Source organism: Anolis sagrei, chromosome 6 (genome assembly GCF_037176765.1).
Source record: "Anolis sagrei isolate rAnoSag1 chromosome 6, rAnoSag1.mat, whole genome shotgun sequence".
NCBI classification, from domain to species: domain Eukaryota; kingdom Metazoa; phylum Chordata; class Lepidosauria; order Squamata; family Dactyloidae; genus Anolis; species Anolis sagrei.
The window spans coordinates 114297809-114321733 of record NC_090026.1 but is presented as its reverse complement, the minus strand read 5'-3'; the positions used below and the strand labels follow the sequence as shown (position 1 = coordinate 114321733).

At 39.8% G+C, this 23925-nt stretch overlaps 1 protein-coding gene across 1 annotated transcript in view; it reads right to left on the bottom strand.

The window, feature by feature from the left end:
* CCNY (cyclin Y) overlaps positions 1-23925 on the bottom strand; it is a 134846-nt gene that overhangs the window by 19027 nt on the left and 91894 nt on the right. Inside the window, exons 3-5 of the mRNA XM_060782533.2 lie at positions 21424-21458; positions 5245-5345; positions 80-115 (exon numbers count right to left, since the gene is read on the bottom strand). Of these exons, the coding sequence (XP_060638516.1) occupies positions 80-115; positions 5245-5345; positions 21424-21458 (172 nt within the window). The remainder of the gene's footprint in view (positions 1-79; positions 116-5244; positions 5346-21423; positions 21459-23925) is intronic.

Below are 23925 nucleotides of genomic sequence, written 5' to 3'. Positions count from 1 at the left end.
CTTTCAAACTGTGCCTGTAATGGGGAAAGATTAACCAGTTAGTTGGGATATGTTCTTGTTTACCCCAATATTAACGTACCTGTTTTTGATGTGGTAATATATTGCAAGAGCTACACTGTAAAAGAAAATCTAGAGTTAGAGTCTTGGAATATGAGTGACATTTTCTAAAGCCTATTAAATTTCACATATAGTCAGTCTTCCATATCCACGAATTCTGTATCCATGGATTCAATCATCTATGGCAGGGGTCCTCAAACTTTTTAAACAGGGGGCCAGGTCACAGTCCCTTAAACTGTTGGAGGGCCAGATTATAATTTGAAAAAAACAGGAATGAATTCCTATGCACATTACACATATCTTTTAAGTGTTTTTGCACTACAATGCAATGGCAGCCCCTGGTGGTGCAGTGGGTTAAAGCCCTGTGCTGGCAGGACTGAAGACCAACAGGTCATAGGTTCGAATCCGGGGAGAGGTGGATGAGCTCCCTCTATCAGCTCCAGCTCCTCGTGCGGGGACATGAGAGAAGCCTCCCACAAGGATGATAAAACATCAAAATCATCCGGGCGTCCCCTGGGCAATGTCCTTGCAGACGGCCAATTCTCTCACACCAGGAGTCACTCCTGACACGACAAACAAAAAACAAAAACAAAAAACAAAAAAAACCACTCCAATACAATAATTAAAATGCACAATTTTAAGAAATATAAACTTTTTAGATTTCAATGGGAAGTGTGGGCCTGCTTTTGGCTGATGAGATAAGATTGTGGCGCAGCTGGCTGAGTGTCAGCTGCATTAAGATCACTCTGACCAAAAGGTCATGAGTTCGAAGCCAGCCCGGGCTGGAGTGGGTGTCCAGGCATTGTGTAGCCCGTTGTCGACCTTTGCAACCCGAAAGACAGTTGCATCTGTCAAGTAGGAAAATAAGGGACCACCTTGTGTGGGAGTCTAAATTTAACTAATTTATGAGGCCATAAAGAAAGAAGACTCCGGGGGGAATGTGGAATGCGGAAGAACTTCATCAGTGTCGTTGATGGACGATGAAAAGCAGCAGCTCCCCTGGCGGCCAGAAAAAAAAAAAAGTTTAATAGCCTTTGTCTGTTAAATGTTGTTTGTCAAACTGGCATTGAATGTTTGCCATATATGTGTTTACTGTAATCCGCCCTGAGTCCCCTGAGGAGTGAGAAGGGCGGAATATAAGAACTGTAAATAAATTGTTGTTGTTGTGTGCTTTCAAGTCATTTCAGACGTAAGTTGACCCTGAGTAAGGGCCGGGTAAATGACCTGGGAGGGCCATATCCAGTCCTCGGGCCTTAGTTTGAGGACCCCTGATCTATGGCTTGAAAACATTAAAAGAAAATCCAAAAAGCAAATAAAGGACCCATTGTGTATGCTAACCTAATTGGAAATCTCAGGCAGCAGTGGGAAAAATAACCACATAGTAAGAGAGAATAATATAGATAGATTAAGGAAACAGTAAAACGACAGCAAAAATAATTGAATTTACTATCTACACTGAGTATGGAAAGTTCCTTTTTGGAGTATGACTCTGAGAATTCCCAGGTTGCTATGTTTGCAGTGAGATTCTGGGAACTACATTCCAAGAAAGTAACTTTTCCAAAATCTGAATTAGAAACATGAAATGCTCTTAAACTGAGACTGGATCGATATTACCATATAATCCAGTTTCTGAATCTAGAGGATCTGCTTCGAACTGGATTATATGGCAGTGTAGATCCAGTCTGACTTGCACTTGAATTTCCTTTCACATTTTTGTATTCAGTTGTAAATGTTTGCTGTTGACATTCCCACATTTTCCTACATGTTTTTCCTAATTTTCACAGGCAGTTGCAGAATTTTTCTCCTATTGGCCTCATAAGCATCTTTCTACGCTGACCCCCTCCCCATCCCATGAAGGGACAGGTTGTTATCTTGTATTCTTAGATTAATCTCTGGCCCCTTCTACACTGCCATATAATCTAGATTATCAAATCAGATAATCCACATTATCAGCTTTGAACTGGATTATACGAATGTACACTGTATTATCTGTTCAAAGTAGATAATCAAGATTTTATATGGCAATGTAGAAGGGGCCACAGTTATCAGAAGTCTATCTGCTGAGATGAATCAACTAGACTGCTATGCACTCTCTTGTGGGGCTGCCCTTCAAACTGCAGCAAGCGCAAAATGCAGCAGATAGCCTGATGATCAAAACATCATGCAAAACCCAGATACAGACAGCCCTCCATATCAGCAGGTTCAAAAATCCATAGCTTTTGTGTGTCTGTGTGTTTGTGCGTATGTGTGTTTGTGTCAGGAGCGACTTGAGAAACTGCAAGTTACTTCTGGTATGAGAGAATTGGCTGTCTGCAAGGATGTTGCCCAGAACATGCCTGGATATGTGATGTTATACCATCCTGTGGGAGGCTTCTCTCATGTCCCTGCATGGGGAGCTAGAGCTGATAGAAGGGAGCTCACTCTGCTCCTCGGATTCGAACCGCCAACCTGTCAGTCAGCAAGTTCAGCTGGCATAAGGGTTTAACCCATTGCTCTACTGCGGGCTCTATCCATAGCTGGAAACTATTTCCTTTTGAAAACAAAACTTAAAGGGCGATATTTCTCCTAGGAAAAATATATAGAAATTTCCCAAATCAAGCTAGTGAACTAATTCTACATACAGCTGATTACACATAACTGAGTTGTTGCCTCTATTTGTTGACAACTTGTCAGTGATTCACTGTTTACAAACATAATTTGGACTTGTGATTTAGTGAAAGGCACAAACCATGAAAGACCAGAACATTAATTACAAAAGACAAATCAATGTGTGGTATGGTTCCAGAATTCCTTCTGAGAGGAACTTGAACAAAAAACACCCCCTCTGTCCCTTCCTTCCTTTCCGACACATCACGAGTTAAGACAGACAGTGTGTTCCAATTATGCTATGGTGTGCCTTTCACAGGATTTCAAAGACTGTTGGGAACAAATAATTGGGTGGGGTGGGATGGGAGGAACGACATAAGAGGATTATTTGTGAATATCTCATGAATGTTCCCAGCATTTCAAAACTGAAAAAAATGCAAGCATTTGGATACCACTAGTGTTCTAAGATTGAACTGTATCTTTTCGAAGAAATTGGGGGGAAAATTCAGAAACGTTAAACCTTCAAACATATAGGGTTCTGAGATGCTTGTATGGTTGTTCTGCCACATTTGCAGGTTTAGCTTATGTGGATTTGATTATTCATAGATTTGCTTAGTATGTTATCTCTAGAAATCTCTAAGTTCTCCAAAACAATTCCAATATAGATTTACTCTGGAGAACCTTGAGTTTCCTAGAGAATTGTTTTTCCATTTTCACACCAACCTCTACCAAAGTATTTATTTATGTATGCCCCTGGTCTTATAATATTTAAGGAGAGTCATTGCCACAATCCCACCATGCTGAAAGGTTTGTCTGACACTTTCTTTTCATGTCAGGGACAACTTGAGAAACTGCAAGTCACTTCTGGTGTAAGAGAATTGGCTGTCTACAAGGACGCTGCCCAGGAGACACTCGGGTGTTCTGATGTTTTACCATCCTTGTGGGAGGCTTCTCTAATGTCCCTGCATGGGGAGTTGGAGCTGACAGAGGGAGCTCAACCTGCTCTCCCTGGATTCAAACGGCTGACCTATCGCTCAGCAGACTTGCCGGCACAAGGGTTTAACCCATTGCACCACCGGGGGCTCCTGTGTCGGATTCTAAAAAGAGCCTTTTCAGTAGTTACTCCTACGCCCTGGAAATCCCTCCCAAGGGAGGTTCAGTTGGAGCACAAAAGTTTTTCAATGGGACGTGCTCTATTTTTTCCCTATCCTTTGGATGTGCTTTTCATGGTTTGAAATTAATGTTTTAATTTGCTTGCTTGTTTAATGGCTCTTAAACTTTTGCATGACATACTGTATACTGTGTTTTAACCAATATACAGCATTTTGACTAACCCTGTATTAGTCCATGCTGACAGCCATATTGGGGAAAAAATAGTGCATAAATAAAACTGTATAAATAAAGTATTAGAAGTCTAAACTCATGGTGCTAAAAATGGCCACAGTGGAACATGGTACAGTTTTCATTAAAAAGTGTTGACATTTTTGGGAAAAAGTGTTGACATTTTTGGGAAAAAATGTCTTTGTCTTTTAAGTATATGATGTTGGAAACATCTGAGTGAAATATTTGAAAATGCCTGTTGTACTGTGTTATGATGTGTAAAAAAAAGTAGAAAAAAGTAAGTGATTACCAACAAGGCTCCAGATTAACACATTTGGAATCATGTCAGTACATATATGGGCTTTTAATGTTGCACTGCCAACAACATATAGGAACAAACTTTCATGAGAGTGAATTCAATCCAGGACATCTCCCATTACCCTCTAACACAGTGGTTCCCAACCTGCAGTCCATGGACTACAAGTGTCCCCAAGAACAAAAATATGATCTGCGCTCTCACTGTTATTACACCATTGCAACAAGAGCAACTGGTCTCATGAAACCCTCTTATAGTGCTGAGGCAACGGGGATGTTGGGAGGGGAGAGGCTGACTACCCATGAAAGGCACAACGACAAGCCTCTTGACTACTGCTGCGTCTCCTCCCTCCCTGGAAGCGAGGGCATCTTGGTGTCTTCATTTTTAGGCCCGTTCCTGGGGTTATTTGGAGTGCTGATTTGGAACATTGCATTGGATAGACCATATCAGCTCTAGATTATTAAATATGGTTTTCAGTGGGTGAGCAGATGGCGGCTACTGGAAGGCATATGCTCTGTATCAGAAACTAGAGCTGATGTGGTCTATCCAATGCAATTTTCTGAATCAGCACCCCAAATAACCAAACTGAATCTAAAGTTGACCAACAACTGATTCATAACCCTTTTGGTACTAATGTTGGAGAGTGGTCCCAGGTCAAAAAAATGTTGGAAACCACTGCTTTAACACTACAGATATACCTACCAATACTGTAAGCACATTTTTTTATATTTAAAGCTCAAGAAGAGCGAGGGAAAGTGGCTTTCTATTCCCCTTTCCTCCCAAACATGATACATAAGACCAACATGCTCTATAGAACTTCTGAAGATTCCCATGAAATAAATGGCAGGAAATTTGAGCACTTGTTTACTTCTCCTTTTTCATTCAGAGGTTCTTTGTTCAACAATTATCCAGAAATAATAAAAACATCAACGTCTCTTTGAGCCAAAGAATGCAACCATACCCACCATTTAATTGTATATTTGAGGTTGGGCTGACTGACTGTGCTGTCATCCAGGAAAATAGTGGAACAGGAACTGTATTTCCTTCTCAATTCACCAGGAGGATGCTAGAAAACAAACACATGAAAAGAACAGTGGTGGTCACGTAATACCAGAAGACATTTGTTCCTTAGGCGATATAACTTGAATAAACAGTTCCTTTCTAGTCTCCTTGCACATGTAAAATAATATTCAACAAGGGTCAGGGGAGAAAATGTTAGAGGCGTTGTGTGTCACATGAATCACACAAAAATGATGCTGTGCCAGCCATTCAATTTCAAAGAGCAATCCAAAGACCGCCTCATACCAGCCAACATGAACAGGGATAATAATGTTCGTAGGAGTTCCTTAACAGAATACATGCATCACATTTCAATTTCAAAATAAGTAAAAATTGAAAAAAAAAATCTGTTCAGACTTCTCCAATTTCCATCCAACCTCTTCTATAAATCCAAAGAAAGGAAGATTTGAAATGAAAGGAAAGAAAATTCCATCTTAAGAAGCTGACAAAAACATGGCATCAGACAGACCTACTTTGGCTTGATTTTCTTTAGCTTCTCTACTTAATATATAGGAAATGTTAAGTAGAAAAGTCAAAGAGACTACTGTAATCCTGTAGTGTGGATACAGCCCCATAAACACACCCAGATGACCTAAATACTAAATACTAGACCCAACGAAATTGTGTTAAAAATATCTCCAGTTTCATTAACAAGACCAACTGACTTGGCTGGGTCTACTTTAGTTGGGACTAACGTGGGATGTAGCCCAAAGGGACCAATGTTCCTTGTACACAGCTAAGGACTGATGCTTCATCTTCCAAGTCTCATTCATTCCACAGGGCACACTAGAAGGGCATCATCAGCCTTCAGTTCTCGTAATTGTTTTCAAGTTGAATGGCTAAGGCGAACAAGGGCATGTTGCTGCTAGTTCATCACTATAACATTTATTCCGAGGCCAACAATGTACCAGACAGATGTACAGAACAGGAGGAAGGAACAGAGGATTAATAGAGAAAATGCACCGAAAAAGCACGGAAAAGGTTATCTACTCTAATCCACCCCAAGGCAGATGAATGATTCAGCCAAGAAATGGCTTAAGTGGTGAACCAGTATTAATTTTGCAGCTGTACACTAATCAAATGCTAGGCAGTCATAGGAGGGTGTGAAAATATGTGTTATAAAAATATCTATTAGCCGGTGCTAAATCAGGAAACGGTTCAGGTGGTTTGCAACTTCTGTTCCACCATCTGTTGCTTTACATGTCTAAACCTTTTAAACACAATTTGGAGCCAAGAAACCCATTATTAAAAGAAAACAGAGCAAGGCAGCAAACAGCTAAACTTAAGTATTTCCAAAAGCTTAGCAACATCATAAGCATCTATTTATTATAGGTTATCTGAAATTTTGGTATTCAAAATACTCCAAAATCTAAAGTTATCCATGAGACAATGTTGCTTGCTGATGATTCAATGCCCATAAATTTTGTTTCACACCCAAAATTATTTTTAAATACTTTATAAAATAACCTTGGTACTTATTTGAGGCACTGAATATTTGCCCTTTTTGTACGTAAACTTCCCCGAGTCTCTTCGGGGAGAGAGGGTGGTCTAGAAATAAAGATGATAATAATAATGATGATGATGATGAAGATGATGATTATAGTGACACAAAAACACAGTATGTCACAGCAAACAAGATATATATGCTGGATTTCGTATCACAAAATCACAAGTCGAACACTTCCCAAATGTCTAGGACTATGATGTATTTTCGAATGATGCGCACAGATCCAAGTAAGGTGGCCTTTTGCAGTTGACAGATCATGATTTTGTCTACCCACCCCAAATGGGTGCCACCTTGTTGTGTTGGGGGCTTAACTGCTCCAAGGATGCTGAGAGCTGTGCTGGCGGTAGTCCAACCAGAGGGGTCTCAGTTGAGGAGTGGAACTAAAAGCACCTAACCCATTAGAATTATGAAGAAGCAAACCAAAACGAATTCTATACTGGCTCGGTCGACGCCCAAGATAAAAAGGACCGCGGTGGATGCTGCTGATTCTGGACATCCATCGGCAAGTGGGCTACAGAATCAAAATACAAATGAACAATCACAGAAGCGGCAGAAATATAGAATGCCAAAATGCACGACGATGATGATGATGATGATGACTATTATTATTAATGTGTATTCTGGGCACTACAATTTAAGAGACATACAAGCTGGAAGGTGTCCAGAGGTCTGGGGAGCATAACCTATGAGGAGCATCTTAAAGAGCTGGGTATGTTTAGCCTGCGAAGAGAGGGTTGAGAGGAGACGTGATAGCCATGTATAAATATGTGAAAGGGTGTTGTAAGATGAGGGAGCAGGCTTGTTTTCTGCTGCCCTGGAAACTAAGGGTTCAAATTACAGGAAAGGAGATTCCACCCGAACATTAGGAAGAACTTCCTGACTGTAAGAACTCTCTGACTCAGAGTGTGATGGAAGCTCCTTCCTTGGAGGCTTCTAAACAGAAGCTGGATGGACATTTGTTGCGAGTGCTTTGATTGTGTTTTTCCTGCATGGCAAGGGGTTGAACTAGATGTTCCATGTGGTCTCTTCCAACTCTATGGTTCTATGAAATTTTGGCATTGCTGTAACTTCCCTTTAAAGCAATGATCCAAAGCAAGAAGAAAAGCTCTAGGCACAAAAGTTCTGTCAAAATATACAACAAGTAGAATCGTAGAGTTGGAGGAGACCTCATGGGCCATCCAGTCCAACCCCTTGCCAAGAGGCAGAAAAATCGCATTCAAAGCACCCCTGACAGATGGCCATCCAGCCTCTGCTTAAAAGCCTCCAAAGAAGGAGCCTCCACCACACTCCTGGGCAGAGAGTTCACTGCTGAACATGTTGTGAGTCAGTATTCTGACACCATACCTACTACTAGTAGTAGTAGAAGAAGGAGTGATGCAGAAACAGAGGAGAATCAGCACCAGCTGAAACGCATTCGTGACATCTTTCTGGCTCCCAGTGATGAAGAAGACTTTGCAGGATTCAGGCCAGAGGAGGCTCTGGAAGCAGATTACAGGGGAGTAAAGAGAGTAGCTAGTGATTCTGACAGTGAGAGTGACACTATGTCTAAGAGGCTTAGAGACACAGCAGATAACTCCAGTGATAGTGAGGATGGGATGGAGGAGGCTGTAGACTGGACTCTGGTTCAGAACATTAGAGACATTTGCAATCAAGTAACATCAAGTGATGATTTTGAAGGTTTTAGGGATAATGGGAATGAGAGTACTGATTGGCAGGATCAGGCACTAGAGCAAAGGTGGCAGGCTTGGCGTGGTGTAGATGCTTCAGCTGTGGGAGCAGAATCAGATGCAAGTAATGAATCTCATTCTTCTGATAGTGAATAAAATGAGCACTCTGGGACCTATTCCTTTGCAGACAACAAAGTGTTGTTTTGTGTTGTTCTCTGCCTAAATCTTGTTTTGGATTCCCAGCATCCTGTTTTCCCTGCCATGCTTCGGACCTTAGAACCTTTGCTCGTGAGTGTACTTCTGGCTTCTTGATCCTTGGAACTGACTGACTACGCGTTTGCCTACCGGACTTTGCCTCATGCCTTGCAACTCTTAAAGACTGTTTGTTTTGTATTTTGCTCCTAGTTCATCGTATCTCCTGTTATTTCTTGGCTGCAATTCAAGCCTGCTTATCTAGCGTTTTGTGTTCCTGTTTGAAAACATCCTTTGAACTGTTTGCACTGACTTTCAAGTGCTTTATTACGTTTGTTTTGCATTAAAATACTATTACTTTGCACCTCAACTGCTGTTTAAGACATTCTGTGTTCTGTGGGTCACGACAGAACAGCTCTCAAGTATTCTAGACATCTGCAAAAATTGTTTCCAAACTCAAACAATGTAATGAATTTTTATTTTATAGAAGAAAATTGGGTACAGAGAGGAGGACACTGAGGAACCACGGTAATAATGCTATGGAATGCTTCCTGTAGACTAAAAAAACAAAGTGTTATCTATGTGCGTACAGCAACCAAGCTCAGACAGGTAAAATATAGCCTACTGCATGATGAGAATAATGGTATTTAAAGAATTCAAAGTTATCTAACCCTGCACAGATGGACAGGAATTGCAACTCAATTTGGGTTTGATATAAATTTACCAAAAATCACCTATTTCTCAATATTCAGGATGGAATGAACTTGAGGCTTCAAAAGGTTGGGTGTGGGAGAAAGCAAAACACCTACTCCAACTCTAAATTACACCTGCCTATGACACACCTTCCAACACTTCATACATTAAAATCGGGGTGCATGTGTCCAAGAAATATCAAAATGATCAAAAGGACAAAAATATTATTTATTTATTTGAAACATTTATATTCCGCCCTTCTCACCACAAAGGGGACTCAGGGCGCAACACAACATAAATATGGCAAACATTCAATGCCGAAACATAAATATTTATTTATCATATCAGGAGCGAACCAATGTGTTTGAGAAAACACAAAGTTTAAAAACTTGGCATTCTATTAAATGTCCTTGGACCAGTAGCTGGCCACTTGGAGTGCCTCTGGTGTTGCTAGAAGAAGGTCCTCCATTGTGCATGTGGCAGGGCTCAAACTGCATTGTAATTGGTGGTCTGTGACTCACAAGTCGTGGACTCCACTTTTGTGGCCTCATTTCTTAAAATTAGCTCTGCATCTCATAATGCCATAAATAAACTGTAAACATACATAAACACTAAAATCAATTATCTCTGCTTTAAAATCACTGTTTAAAACCAACTCAAATCATCCCTATCAAATACGATTAGCAGGGAAAAGTTTCCTACTGTTGCCTTATTGCACTGTCTCAAAAGCTTGGTCCCACAGCCAAGTTTTACCAACTTTCTGAAGGACAGGAGGGAGGGGGTTGGTATAATCTCACCAGGGAGGGAGTTCCATAACAAAGAGGCAATCGCTGAGAAGGCCCTCTCTTTTGTCCCCATCAATCAGTGGTGGTGGGACCGAGAGCAGAGCCTCCCTGGAAGATCTTACTCTCCACGGTGGTTCATAGTGAGAAATGTGTTTGGACAGGTTGATTGAGGGATAATAATGAGGAATAACAGACAAGGAAGGAAACACCATAGCAGTTTGTTTTTGTATTGTTGAAGGCTTTCATGGCCGGAATCACTGGGTTGTTTTAGGTTTTTCCGGGTTATATGGCCATGTTCTAGAGGCATTTTCTCCTGATGCAGGCGAAACGTCAGGAGAAAATGCCTCTAGAACATGGCCATATAACCCGGAAAAACCTACAACAACCCAGTTTGTTTTTGCCTTAGTGGAGAGTAAGATTCTACTCCTTCCTGTCTTTTCTCTATTCTGGGTTAACTGACTACAAGCTACCTTTGTGCTTTGAACTCAGTTTGCAGCTCCTGAAGATGAGAATGAAGGGCAGAAAATGGGGGGAAGAGAGGAGAACTGGGACTTTGAAAAAAAAACTGAAAAATTGAGATAACAGAGGGTTATTTGGGATGGTCCCCGCCAAATCAAGACGGTTGAATGTTATGCTAGGAGACACAGTTTTGAGTCTCCTGCTTTGGACCTCAATACTCCCAATTTTCAATGCAATAATTGGGTGGAAGGCGGACTAGGAGACAGAGATAAACACAAGCTTCTTTTCTTCTCTGATTTCTTTCCAGAAAGTGAAATTCAAACAGGGCTACAAGCTCATATACTGTAGCTATGGGAAGCACCTTAAGATAGCAAGCAGAGAAAATGAATCAGGGATGCCTCCTATGGATCAAGCTGCATTGACTAAAAATGGAGGGGAGAAAAAAGGCTTAGCTTCAAAACAGAATAGCCTCTCCCCCTTCAACTTCAAATGGCCTTCAAATCACAAATGGAATGACCGGGAACCAAAGTCCTTACATTCTCGCTGGGGGCATTTTGTTGAACTTTCTTTGCCACACTACAATCAATGATCTGAAAAAAGAGATCACTGCTGATATTTGGTACACAGTTTCACCCCTGAATCCTTTCTGAACTCTCAAACCCCTGCTGTTTGGTTCTGTTGCTGTTATTGTTATTTTTTAAAAGAGGGGAAATATTTGAACAGCTCTAATGTTCAACAGGATGCCTCTTATCAAAATCAGAGCAGCTTGCAGCCGGGAATGGCACAGAAAGGATGAAAAATACGGTATACACATTCAGATGTGCTTATAGTTCAGTTTGCTGTTTACAAATCCCTCTGTGACATGCAAATGCATCCTAATCTTAACACAGATTTGTTGTATGTGTCTTTAAAGTGTATCTTAGGGGGAGGAAAAAGCGATGTCATTTCTAAACCCAAAACATTGAACACTGAGTAGCCAAAGATCATAGTACAATACAACCCATGTACTCGCAAGGGATACCTTCCTGAACTTAGCATGGAAATGTGAAAACATGGATAACAGTGAATGCTATTGAAATGAACAAATTTTACCATAATAATATCCCTAAAAGATCTAGAAAATTCCTAGAGATATCCTCTCTGGGAATTTGCTAGCTCTTCCCATGCAACTCTATGTAACTTCCAGTGAAAGGGTACCATAGAATTGCCCGGAGGACCTATAAAATTCCTGGGGATTAGATATTTTGTTGGATGCAGGTAGGTAAAACCATGGGCATCAGTCCTGTGGGATGATGATGCATTTAAAAATTAAATAGACCAAAAGAAAATACACTGAGACTGTGGCGCAACTGGCTGGGAGTCAGCTGCATTAAGATCACTACTGACTGAAAGATCATGAGTTCGAAGCCAGCTCGGGTTGGAGTGAGCTTCCAACCAATTTGTGAAGCTTGCTGTTGACCTTTGCAGCTTGAAAGACAGTTGCATCTATCAAGTAGGAAATTCAGGTACTGCATATGCCGGGAGGCTAATTTAACTAATTTATGACGTCATAAAAATCTCCAGCAAGCATGTAAAGAATGAGGAAGTGCTTCATCAGTGTCACAACTGGATGGTGTAGCAACAGCTCCCCTGGTGGCCAGAATACCCTCATCAAAAAGCTGGAATGTTAAATAGCCTCTGTGTGTCTGTCTATATATGTTGTGTGTCCCCTGGGGGTGAGAAGGGCAGAATATAAATACTGTAAATAAATAAGAGAATATGAAAATGAAAAGGCTTGGTAAAACAAAACAGTTAAATTCAGATCAGGATTCCACTGTTGTGATGGAACACTCTACATTGAGCATTTGTTAAATTCTGAGGATGCCTTATCAACATAAGCACACATGTATCTGAGATTCTGCTGGTGTATCATCCATTACTTCTGAGTATTCCTTGTCTAAGAAAACCCCGTGAAATGTATGTGATCACCATAAGAGGAAAGGAAACTTGAAGGAAGTTGTTAACATGTACATGCCCATCCATCCATCCCATTGTCCAACAATCTCCCTACCTGGTTGGGCAGAATAATCAGACTTATTCTGTGTGCGTCAATGTGTTAGCGTTCAGGACTCTCTGACAGGACCTGCTTTGGATTTTATAGTCACCATGGTAACTACAGGCTTGTCCTAGATAACACCTGCCCTCATACTTTCAGCTGGACACATATTTTGGGCTTGCTGTTTTGTGCTGGATAGGAACTCATTATATAATTTTGGTCAGGTACAGAACCGTACATGGAGCCCTTTCATATGATAAGATGATAGTACCATGATCCCACTTCAGTTGCTGAAGTGGAAACATGGTGCTATACATCCTATATTATGATAATCTGCCACAAAGGATTAATGGATCTGAGTCACAGGTTGAGTATCCCTTATCCAAATTGCTGAAGACCAGAGGTGTTTTGGATTTCACATTTGTAAATAAAGGAAAATCCTTCATGTTTCACAGACATTTTATATACACACCCTAAAGGTAATTTCAAACAATATATGAAATATTGTGTGCATTAAACAATATTTGTGTACAATAAACCATTATAAAGCAAAGGCAATACTATTTTAGCAAACCATGTGGACCGCTTTCGAATTCCAGATAATGGACACTCAACTTGTATTAGACTATCTCTAAATGTAGACTGATTATTTCCATTCTGCTTCCCTCCACACCAAACAAATCCCTTGACAGAAGGTAGAGACTCAAAACTTCATGCTATTTTTCTACAAGCCAAAATTACATGAGCAAGTAGGTGGATGCTACATCACCACCTCCACAGAGGAATAAGGTTTGGGAAATATGTCTATATTCAAGCTAAATTATCAAATACTTGCTACCACAACTCATGGCAGGCAACAACTGCATCATTTTGGCCTCTTATATTTTATTCCTTCAAAGGAAAACAATACTCTAGTGCAGTGTTTCTCAACCTGGGGGTCAGGACTCCTGGGGGGGTCGTGAGGGGGTGTCAGAGGGGTCACCTAAGACAATTAGAAAACACAGTATTTTCTGTTGGTCGTGGTTCAGAATGCTCTTTGTATGTGAACTATAAATCCCAGCAACTACAACTTCCAAATGTCAAGGGCTATCTTCCCCAAACCACATGTCCATATTTGGGCATATTGAGTACTTGTGCCGAGTTTGGTCCAGATGCATCATTGTTTTGAGTCCATAGTGCTGTCTGGATGGAGGTGAACTATAACTCCAAAACCCAAGGTCAATGCCCACCAAACCCTTCTAGTATTTTCTGTTGGTCATGGGAGCTCTGTGTGCCAAGTTTGGTTCAATTCCATTGTTGGTGGAGCTCAGAATGCTCTTTGATATTATAGGTGAACTATAAATCCCAACAACCATAACTCCCAAATGACAAAATCCATCCTTCCCTCAACCCCACCAGTATTCAAATTTGGGTGTATTGAGTATTTGTGTCAAATGAATGAAAATACATCCTGCATATCAGATATTTACAAGATGATTTGTAACACGAGAAAAATTCTGAAATAGCAATGAGAATAATGTTATGGTTGGGGGTAACCACAACATAAGGAACTGTATTAAGGGGTCACGGCATTTGGAAGGCTGAGAACTACTGCTCTAGTGCAATATTAGAACACTTCACTATTTCAAAATATAAAATCAAAACCAACTGTTTCTTTAATTTGAAGCATATAATATTGGCCAAGCTATTGTTATGCTGCCCCTCTTTTTTTGTATTACATGTTGCACAACTCTACTTGATTTTACTGGCCAGCACACATTTTGGTGCCTCAAATGTTAGCCTTGCTTATGGGTATATTTGATCTACAGTTTCCAAAAATGGCACCAGTTCTCCCCTATCAGTTCTATTTTTTGAGATACAAAACACATCCCACATGCCAGTTGCCATCTGCTCGTCCATAAAAAAACATGATAGCCATAGTTAAGAAACTAGAGCTGATACAGTCTATCCAATGCAATTTTCCGAATCAGTGCCCCAAATAAACCCAGACACAGATCTAAAAACCAAGATACCAAGAAAAAAACTGGGGGCGGTGTTATCAACCCAGTGGAGCTGGTACACACAGGTATAATTGTAATGCAATGCATATTGACACTTTACACTAGGTGCACACCTTGTGAAAGCCATCCACTGCATGGCTATCAGCCTCCTCCCAGTAGATTCAAATCAAGGAAAGGTTTCATGAGAACCACTGCTCTTCATGAGAACCACTAACAAAATGAAGTTCAACAGGGACAAATGCAAGATACTCCACTTAGGCAGAAAAAACGAAATGCAAAAATACAGAATGGGGGACAATGCCTGGCTTGAGAGCAGTACGTGTGAAAAAGATCTTGGGGTCCTCGTGGACAAGAAGTTAAACATGAGCTAACAATGTGATGTGGCTGCAAAAAAAGCCAATGGGATTTTGGCCTGCATCTGGTCATCTGGATGGTCATCTGTCAGGGGTGATTTGAATGCAATATTCCTGCTTCTTGACAGGGGGTTGGACTGGATGGCCCATGAGGTCTCTTCCAACTCTTTGATTCTATGATTCTTAATGTTCCCCCCAGCAATAGCAAGAGTATCCCTTTGAGCAGCTAAACCAGGAAATCCCAGCTGGATGGCCACCCCATAAGGGTCTTCCTGTCTGTTTCACATTAGCCAAAAAAGGTACTCTACATACACAACTCTATGTGTGTCTGTGTATGTTACCAAAAGGATTCTAATCAATGTTTTTATTCATTACCTTTCTTACTCATGACATTAAGGAGAAAAAAGACTCATTTCTTGCTGTTTTGTAAACTTACTATTTAGCAATCAGGAGATTTTGTACTTTAGCTACATGACACGTGCCCTTTGCAGAGATGGATGTATTTATTGATTGAGCCAATACATTGTGCATTAATAACAGATGAATACAGACTGCCAGGCACAAATAAACATAGCTGTAAAAATCCAAAGATTAGTGGCAAAAGGTTTTCTGCAAGCTGCTTTTATATTTGGCAGTATGTTTTTTGTTTAATTGGCTGATGAATGATTTAATATTTGAAAAGTTGAAAAGCAAAACTCCAATACTAGAAAGCAGAAATTTCCAAGACAAGGATGGAGATCTGCCAACAGAATGGCTTTAAGGTTTGAGAAACCTGAGATCTGAAAGTGGAATAAGATACTGGCGTGGTAGATATGCCCGTGAAACTAGTGTGAACCCACATCTTCTCATACAGATGGCATCTGTCATTTAGTAAAACATATTTCCTAATATGATGGTTACGTTCTACTGAAATAACCAAGTCACCAAACAGAAAGGAGAAAGGATCTTGCACTATTGAGAAAGGATCCTGCCCAGAGTTATGCTGCTATGCCAACATCTCTTTCACAGGTGTGAAAAACATTGATCTTAGATGCTTTATTTCACCTTCAGGAGAAAGAGTTCCAAACTTCAGCTCCTGATCCAAAGATTAGGATTGACCTCTTTCCAAGAGAAGGCTATGGCTATTTGGGAATAAATAATTTTGCACTTTTCAGAGCCAGTGTGGTATAGTGTCGGACTAGGACAGCAGGGTTTGAATTCTTGCTTTGAGTCAGAAACCTACCAGAAGACTTTGGGCAAATTGCACTTTATTACTTTCAGAGGAAGGTAAGGGCAAAATTCCTCTGGACAAACTGTGTGAAGAAAACCCCATGATAGGTTCACTTTAAGGGTTGCTATAAGTCAGAAATGACCAAAACCAGTCATTTAGGCTGGCTACCACAGCAACTACATAAAGTTATTATCTTATGTTTTCCCTGATCTATATATAATTCATCTGCAGCTTGCAGAGTGGTGGAGACCTAGAACTGGGAAGACCAACCAAACCTGAATACTCACATGCCCATTAGTGTCCCTTGTACTAACAACTCTCTTGCAGCAGCTTTCCAATACTAGCTAGTTTTCCAACACACTCTTTTCAAATATAATTAGATGATCAAAACTGAACAATACAGGTAGCATGCAAAATCTAGCCCTAGTCACTATAAAACCAACATAAATCTAGCGGGCTGCAATTTAGGCAAGAAGGCTTTCATAGCCAGAATCCCTGGGTTGTTGTGTGTTTTCCAGGCTGTGTGGCTATGTTCCAGAAGCATTCTCTCCTGACGTTTTGCCTGCACCTATGGCAGGCATCCTCAGAGGTTGTGAGGTCTGTTGGGAACTAGGAAAATGGGGAATTCTACACAAGAAAAATCAGGGCCAACTAATCACCTCCCAACAAAGGAAGTAAGAAGCCAGACCTTGAAAACTGCTAGGTCATTAAATGCTAATCAAGGTGGCCAATTGCTACATTAATGCCTTCCTCAAACAGACACAAATTCTTTCTCCCACCCTGGACTTTCCACAGATATATAAACCCAATTTTCCTAGTTTCCAACAGACCTCACAACCTCTGAGGATGTCTGCCATAGATGTGGGTGAAACGTCAGGAAAGAATGCTTCTGGAACATAGCCACACAGCCCAGAAAACACACAACAACCCAGTTTTTAAACTGTTTTTTATAAAAACAGGAGAGAGATGACCAGACAGATTTGCTTCGTTCTCTAGACACCTTTTGAGAAAATGAGGGACCTAAATGAAGTGACTGACAAACTGATTGATTGCCTTTTCCATCATTCTGAGAGACATCTGCTGATTAGCCTGTGGTTGAGGCATATGTTCCCATGATGTTTTATATCCAGTATTTATTTATTGTGCATTCTATCTAGATTGACATAGAGCAGCCGGTGAAATGTTAATTTTACAATAAAATAGGTTTAACAGATTAATAGTCCTGGTAGTCTGAGCATTATTCGTAAGCAAACACTGTTTTCATTACAGCAAGTAAGTGGCCTATTAACTGTACACAAAACACAGTTAAATTGATTACAGGAATGGAAATGATAGCAGTACAATCTAGGAAGATGTACAGCCATTAAATGATGTTGGTAATCGGAATATAACCATTACATTACTGGACGTATTTTCACAAAAAGGCAGAGTAATTTCGATAAAGCAGCCCATTACTAAGATCTCATTTTGGACCGGATATATATGAATGTGTCCAGAAAGAACATCAGATTTTCTCAGCATAGTGAAGTTACTTGCATGTTTTCTGCCTGGTGTATATCTCCTTATCTCTTGGCTCAAGCAAGACGTCTTCTTTACACCACTCAGCTATTTGGGAATGCTAAATTGTCTTTGAAAACTGCCGAAAGAAGTGAGTCAGCTATCTCGATTACTCCTAAGCTCCTTCCTTCCATCCTTGCAGGTCTGATATTATTTACTTATTCACCTCTGAATGAGCCTCACTGCTCTGCTTGAACATAAAGGGACACTGTCAGTGTAACAGAAATATGCATTATCTGTCATTTGTTAACACTGACAGGGTGAAGAGAATGCTGGATGTTGTAACTTCTGGCAGGGGAATCTAGTCAGTTCCCAACATTTGCAGATCTGTCTATTTATGGATTCTATTAATATGTTCACGAATTTCTAGGTCCACTTCCACTAGAGGTCATGCTGGAGATTCCTACAGAGAATGTTTCTCTGGACATTTGGAGATCCTCAAGTGAGATTCAGGTGGAATTTGATCATAGGGTTGCTCTGGAGGACCTAGAGCAGTGGTTCTCAAACTTCCTAATGCTGCGACCCCTTAATATGTTGTGGTGACCCCCCAATCATAAATCTTGGTACAAATACTCAATATGCCTGAATGTGAAAACTGGTGGAGTTTGGGGTAAATAGACCTTGACATTTCAGAGTTGTAGTTGCTGGGATTTATAGTTCACCTATAAATTGTAGGAACTCTTTGAACACCTGCAATCAAAGAGCACTCTGAACCAGCCCACAATGGTTCTGCACCAAACTTGGCAAACAGCCTACATGGCCAACATTGATTACTGGTAGGGTTTGGAGGAGGAGGCTGTTTGTGAATTCTGGGAGTTGTAGTTCACCAACATCAAAAAGAAAGAGGAGGACAGGTGGAGATATCTTCAGCCTTCTCTACCAAAAGGGTTCCTAAGACCATCAAAAATATGTGCTTTCTGATAGTCTTTGGCAACCCCTCTGAAACCGCACTTTGCGACGCCCAAGTGGTCCTGACCCCCAGGTTGAGATGTTGTCTCAAGTAAAAAAAAATAGTGTGTTCTACATTTGTGTTTTTTCTGCTTTTATTCGGCCTTGTGCCTCAAACTCCAGTGAATGTGGAGGGTTGGCTGAACAAGGTGCGAATAAGAGCTCCATACACTACACTCTGTAAATTTAGATCAGAGGACGGGTGTGTAATAAATTTCCTTTTCTGAAAATATGAGAGGTTCAACTTTACCTCTGCCATCAACTATGTGGACTTCCATCTATGTTCCACCACAATAGCATAACAGATGAGAACCTTTTAGATGCCCTTATGGGTCCTATGCAAAATTTTATTTTTCTAATCCCACCACTGGACACCACAGTCACCTTTAAATAACTATTACCACCATAGGAATCATGTGTCTGAACTCATATGTGCGAAACTCTTAGAGGCAAAATTGTGCAATACACATACAATGTATTAAACACAAGTTCAATGTACCATTTAAAACCACTTATTGAAGAAAAAAAACTAAAACCTGACTGACACTTAACCAAATCTTACTTCACACTTGTTGCTCATATTCCTAACTTTGAGGCTCATATTTTTCATTTATAAGTGTGAGCTTTTAAAACACAGGCTTACACTGATTTCTGAGTTTAGAGAAATTGGTTTTTGGATTACAACTTCAGCCAACTTTCTGAAGGATTTTGGGAGAATAGTTAATAAAAAAAACCTTTTCCAAACTCCATGCAATGTGCAATTAATTCAGAGAGGAGCAGGGTTTCTGTGTACAAAGAAAAGCAAATGTGGGAAAGGAAAGAAAGCTATATTCTCATATATGCATGCATACATACACACACACACATATGATGGGAAGACTTTCTCCAGCAGGGAAGTAAGAAAAAATAAATACAATAAGCTGTCTTCAAACTTTTTAAAAAAAAATCTATCCAAAGAAAATTACTTAATCCGAATCAACTAAACCATATACTGGTATATCACGAAAACATATCAACTATTATTAAAATACTAATCATCATCACTGAAGCGTGATCTATTTTCATCTATTTTGTAAAGGATGAAGTTATAATCAATATGAAACATTTCAGGATGCAAAAAGGGGGGATATAACAGCAAAATGTAGACCCTGCAACTGTTTCTTGCTATTAATCACTCAGACCTCTATGATAATTCCAATCCTTTACTATAGATTTCTAAGTGCAAAGTGTAAGTATCATGTCCTAACGATGTCAGAACAGTCAATGCTCTTCTTGTAAAAACAGAAAACAAATACAATTGGGGAAAAATTAACTTGCAGGAGCAAGCAGTCCCTGAGTTACAAACATCTGGCACATAGTTAAGAATGGGGGTGAGACAACAGGAAGTAAGAGAAATCTATCCCTAGAAAAGGAAATTCACTCCTGAAAGAGTTATCATAGGGAAAAGAGGTCTCCACTGGAACTTTCTCGACAATTCTTGTTCCCACAACAAGCCAAATAGTAGAGAGAGAGAGAGAGAGAGAGAGAGAGAGAGAGAGAGAGAGAGAGAGTTACACTTTAAAATGTTACCTGTTCTGACTTACATGCAAATTCAACTTAAGAACAAACCTACAGAATGTGTTTGTAACTTGGGGACCTTTTGTACCTGTATTTCTATAGCAGAGTACTTTGGAAAGCCCAAAATCCATTTGCAGAAAAGGGAAACAAACAAACAAAACAACAACTGGGTAATGGCCTATTGCATATGGCAGTCCAATGGATTTTTCAAGTTACTATTTAATCACTCATTTACATCATGGCTCCCACTTCATGTATTTACTTATTTATTTACAATATTTATAGCCCACCTTTCTCAAGGTTGGCACAATTTGATGCCAAAAACAATTAAAACATCTAGTATCGGTGTCATCCTGTTAAAAATATTTTCCAGTAACATTGTCTAGCCATTCCATGTACATCATTCATAGTTCCATGTTATCTATTCCGCTGCATTCTCAAAAGCTTGCTAAAAGAGCCAAGTTTTTTACCTTTTTTCGGAAAGTCAGGAGGGAGGGGGACGATCTAATATCTCTGGGGAGGGAGTTCCATAACCCGGGGGGGGGGGGGCGGGGTCACCACTGTGAAGGCCCTGTCCCTCGTCCCGGCCAATCGCGCTTGCAAGGCAGGCAGGATTGAGAGCAGGGCCTTCCCAGACGATGTACACCAGTGTTTCCTCAGATATCTAAATTCATCAGAAACAGTCGAATTCCATGCTGCTATCTAGATTCTTGATGTTTTTAAGAATTCCACATCCAGTAGCTGATTTAAGGTGTACAACGAAGACCCCTGCCTCACACCCACCCTCTTCTTATATCACATATTTCATTGTCCTCCCCACTTTTATAATAAGTTGTAAAAAGGAGAACACAAAAAGTGCATATGCTTTGCATCCTCAGGCTAAATGCAAGGGATTTTTAATGCTCTTTTGAATTCAGTGTCATGCAAGCTCATTGCCACCAGCCTCTTCTGCTTTACATAACACAATACATTAAACTCTCTATCTCGGTTTCCAAGGACCCTTTCACATTCCATTTGCTGTACAGTTAAGGACAGATGATTTGCTTGTGAGACAGACTTTAAGATGTAATCATGTATATAGAAAACATGTTATCCATCCAGAGATAATTTTTTTTCACTTACGTGGTTTACATAGAGACTCTTCCGTTTTTCTCTCACTGTGAAAACATAAAAATGTTGTTAAAATGTATGATTTCATTTCAGTTAACCTTTTTTGCAACATTAGAATCAGCACTAAAATGTGCAACATTTCTAACAAAAGGGGAGATAAGGCAGGACACAACCGCAAGCAACATATATTGAAAATAGGATATTCTGAATTTAAGTTTAAATTCACTGTCTTATGGCTAATCAAAAATACGATGTTCATCATATACAACAACAAAAAAACAAACAATGTATTGAAATTCTACTTCCTAAATTAAAACCTCTTTATCGTTTTGGTCCCTTTATTCAAGTCAGTTTCTAGGACCACAAAAGCTTTTAATACTCTGGAATGGCAGCTACTTCTAAAACGTGTTTTAATAGGGTTAACATGTTTATAGATATTGACTGGCAAGGTTATGTATTACTAGTCAAAATTTAGCCGTTAATAAATATCCTTGTTGGATAATGGAATATTTGAGTTTATTAGGGAGAGAAAACAAAACTTTTAGTTCCAAGAGAAAAAAAATTAATTGTCTTCAAAGCATTGGATTTCCAGGTTTCCATTGTTTCATTCCATCATTCCTCTTTGGTTTCATCTGTTAGGGAAAACTACCCTAAAATACAAAAGAGCATCCAAAATACAAACAGGATACTAAAAGTTGAGCAACCACTCACAGCTAGCAAAGCATGACATGTCGCGTTATGTGGCTGTAAAGAATTTAGATCTTAGGCAGGCAAAGATGCAGAGTCCAATTTTAAAATCACAAAAAGTTTATTTATAACAATAAAAAGAACTGCATTTCTTAATAATCAAGAACTGGGTCTGAGCTACTCTAATACCCATCTCTTCTAAGGTTTCAAAGGGAGGGGGGAAAACAACAATAACTACATCTCTCTGACACACACACACACAGAGAGTACGCACACAGCACATACTCAGATGTAATCTAAACTTTCATGGAATGAGAAAAAGCTCTTTTGGAGGGGTGGGCACCAGAATATTGGCCTGAAAACTCTGACAGGCACCTGAAAGGGTGTACAGAAAAGCCCTGAATAGATTCCAGCTTGATTTTCTTTTTGCTTAAGAACCCCAGGTAACCCAAATCAGACCTTCACTCCTTCTGAGTGTTAGGGAAAACTACCAAAAAATATAGCAGAGCATCCAAAATACGAACAGGATACTAAAAGTTGAGCATCAACTCACAGCATGCAGTAAAGAATGTAGAGCTTAGGCAGGCAAAGATGCAGAGTCCTATCTTTAAAAATCACAAAAGGTTTGTTTAAAATAGAAACAATGGCATTTCTTCATAGTAAATAACTGGGTTTGAGCTACTCTAACACCCATCTCTTCTAAGGTTTCAAAGAGAGGGGAAAACACCAATCACTACATCTCTCTGACACACATATACACACAGATATCTAAGCACACAGCACACACAAAGATGGAAAACTGAAGTCAGAAATAAAGGCTTGCAGTAGAAAGTATCCATTCTACACAACCAATGGGAATGAGAGAAGAAACAGAGAGATTGAGAGAGAGAGAACAAAATAGATGTATTCAAATGTCATTCAGGAATGGGGGAAGGGAATCCGTCGGACTATACGAAACTAACTGCTCCTCGTTGAAGACTTGAGACTTGGGCAGCATGGAGTTGAATTCCAACACCATCTGCAGCCATTTCATCAAAGTTCTAAAATCCCCATCAATGCCAACCCACTTAATTGCTAATACAGACGACATCGTATTACCCACAATCTAGATGTACAAGGATTCCCAGACATACTGTGTAAGAATGTTCCCTGCCCAAAAGATCTCAGACAAATCTTATTTCATTTGGCATCATTTACAAAGCACAAAGTGGCCTCAAAAAAAGTAGAAAACAAGCACAATAATTATCTGTTTTATTTAGGTGACAGGAACACTTAGTTAAGAATGTGATGCCTACCATAACAACATGGATTAAATGAAGCTGGACAGGTTTGGAGTTAAGGTTGAAAAGTTCATGACAATTTTTTGAGAGTTAACTTCTTTTTCCAAAAAAGACTGCAAACTTTTTTTTTCCTTTTAGGTTAACATATGGGATGACAGCCAAGATTTCTTAATTTGCTTTATTTTTAAAACCCAGTGACCCATTTTAATATTTGAAAATGCAATTAACTGTTAGTGCTTTTTAAAAATACAGCACAGAAAAAGAATCTGGGGAGCTTTAAACATTTTTTAAAAGACAAAAAGCATTGCCACCTTGTTATTGTGCTTTTGTGCTACGTTTTTGTGCAGCATATTAGAGACCGGTTTAGTAAGAGGCTTCAAAAGGACAAGAGGCAATATCCTTGAGTTAATAATTACACATAAATTACAACCTCTTGCACTTGGGTAGCTTATAAATTATTCAGCACCAGAATAAAATACACTTTTATTCTTGTTAGGGGAATTGCCTGGTACAGATCCAATAGAAAGATTATATGAATCCAAAGGGA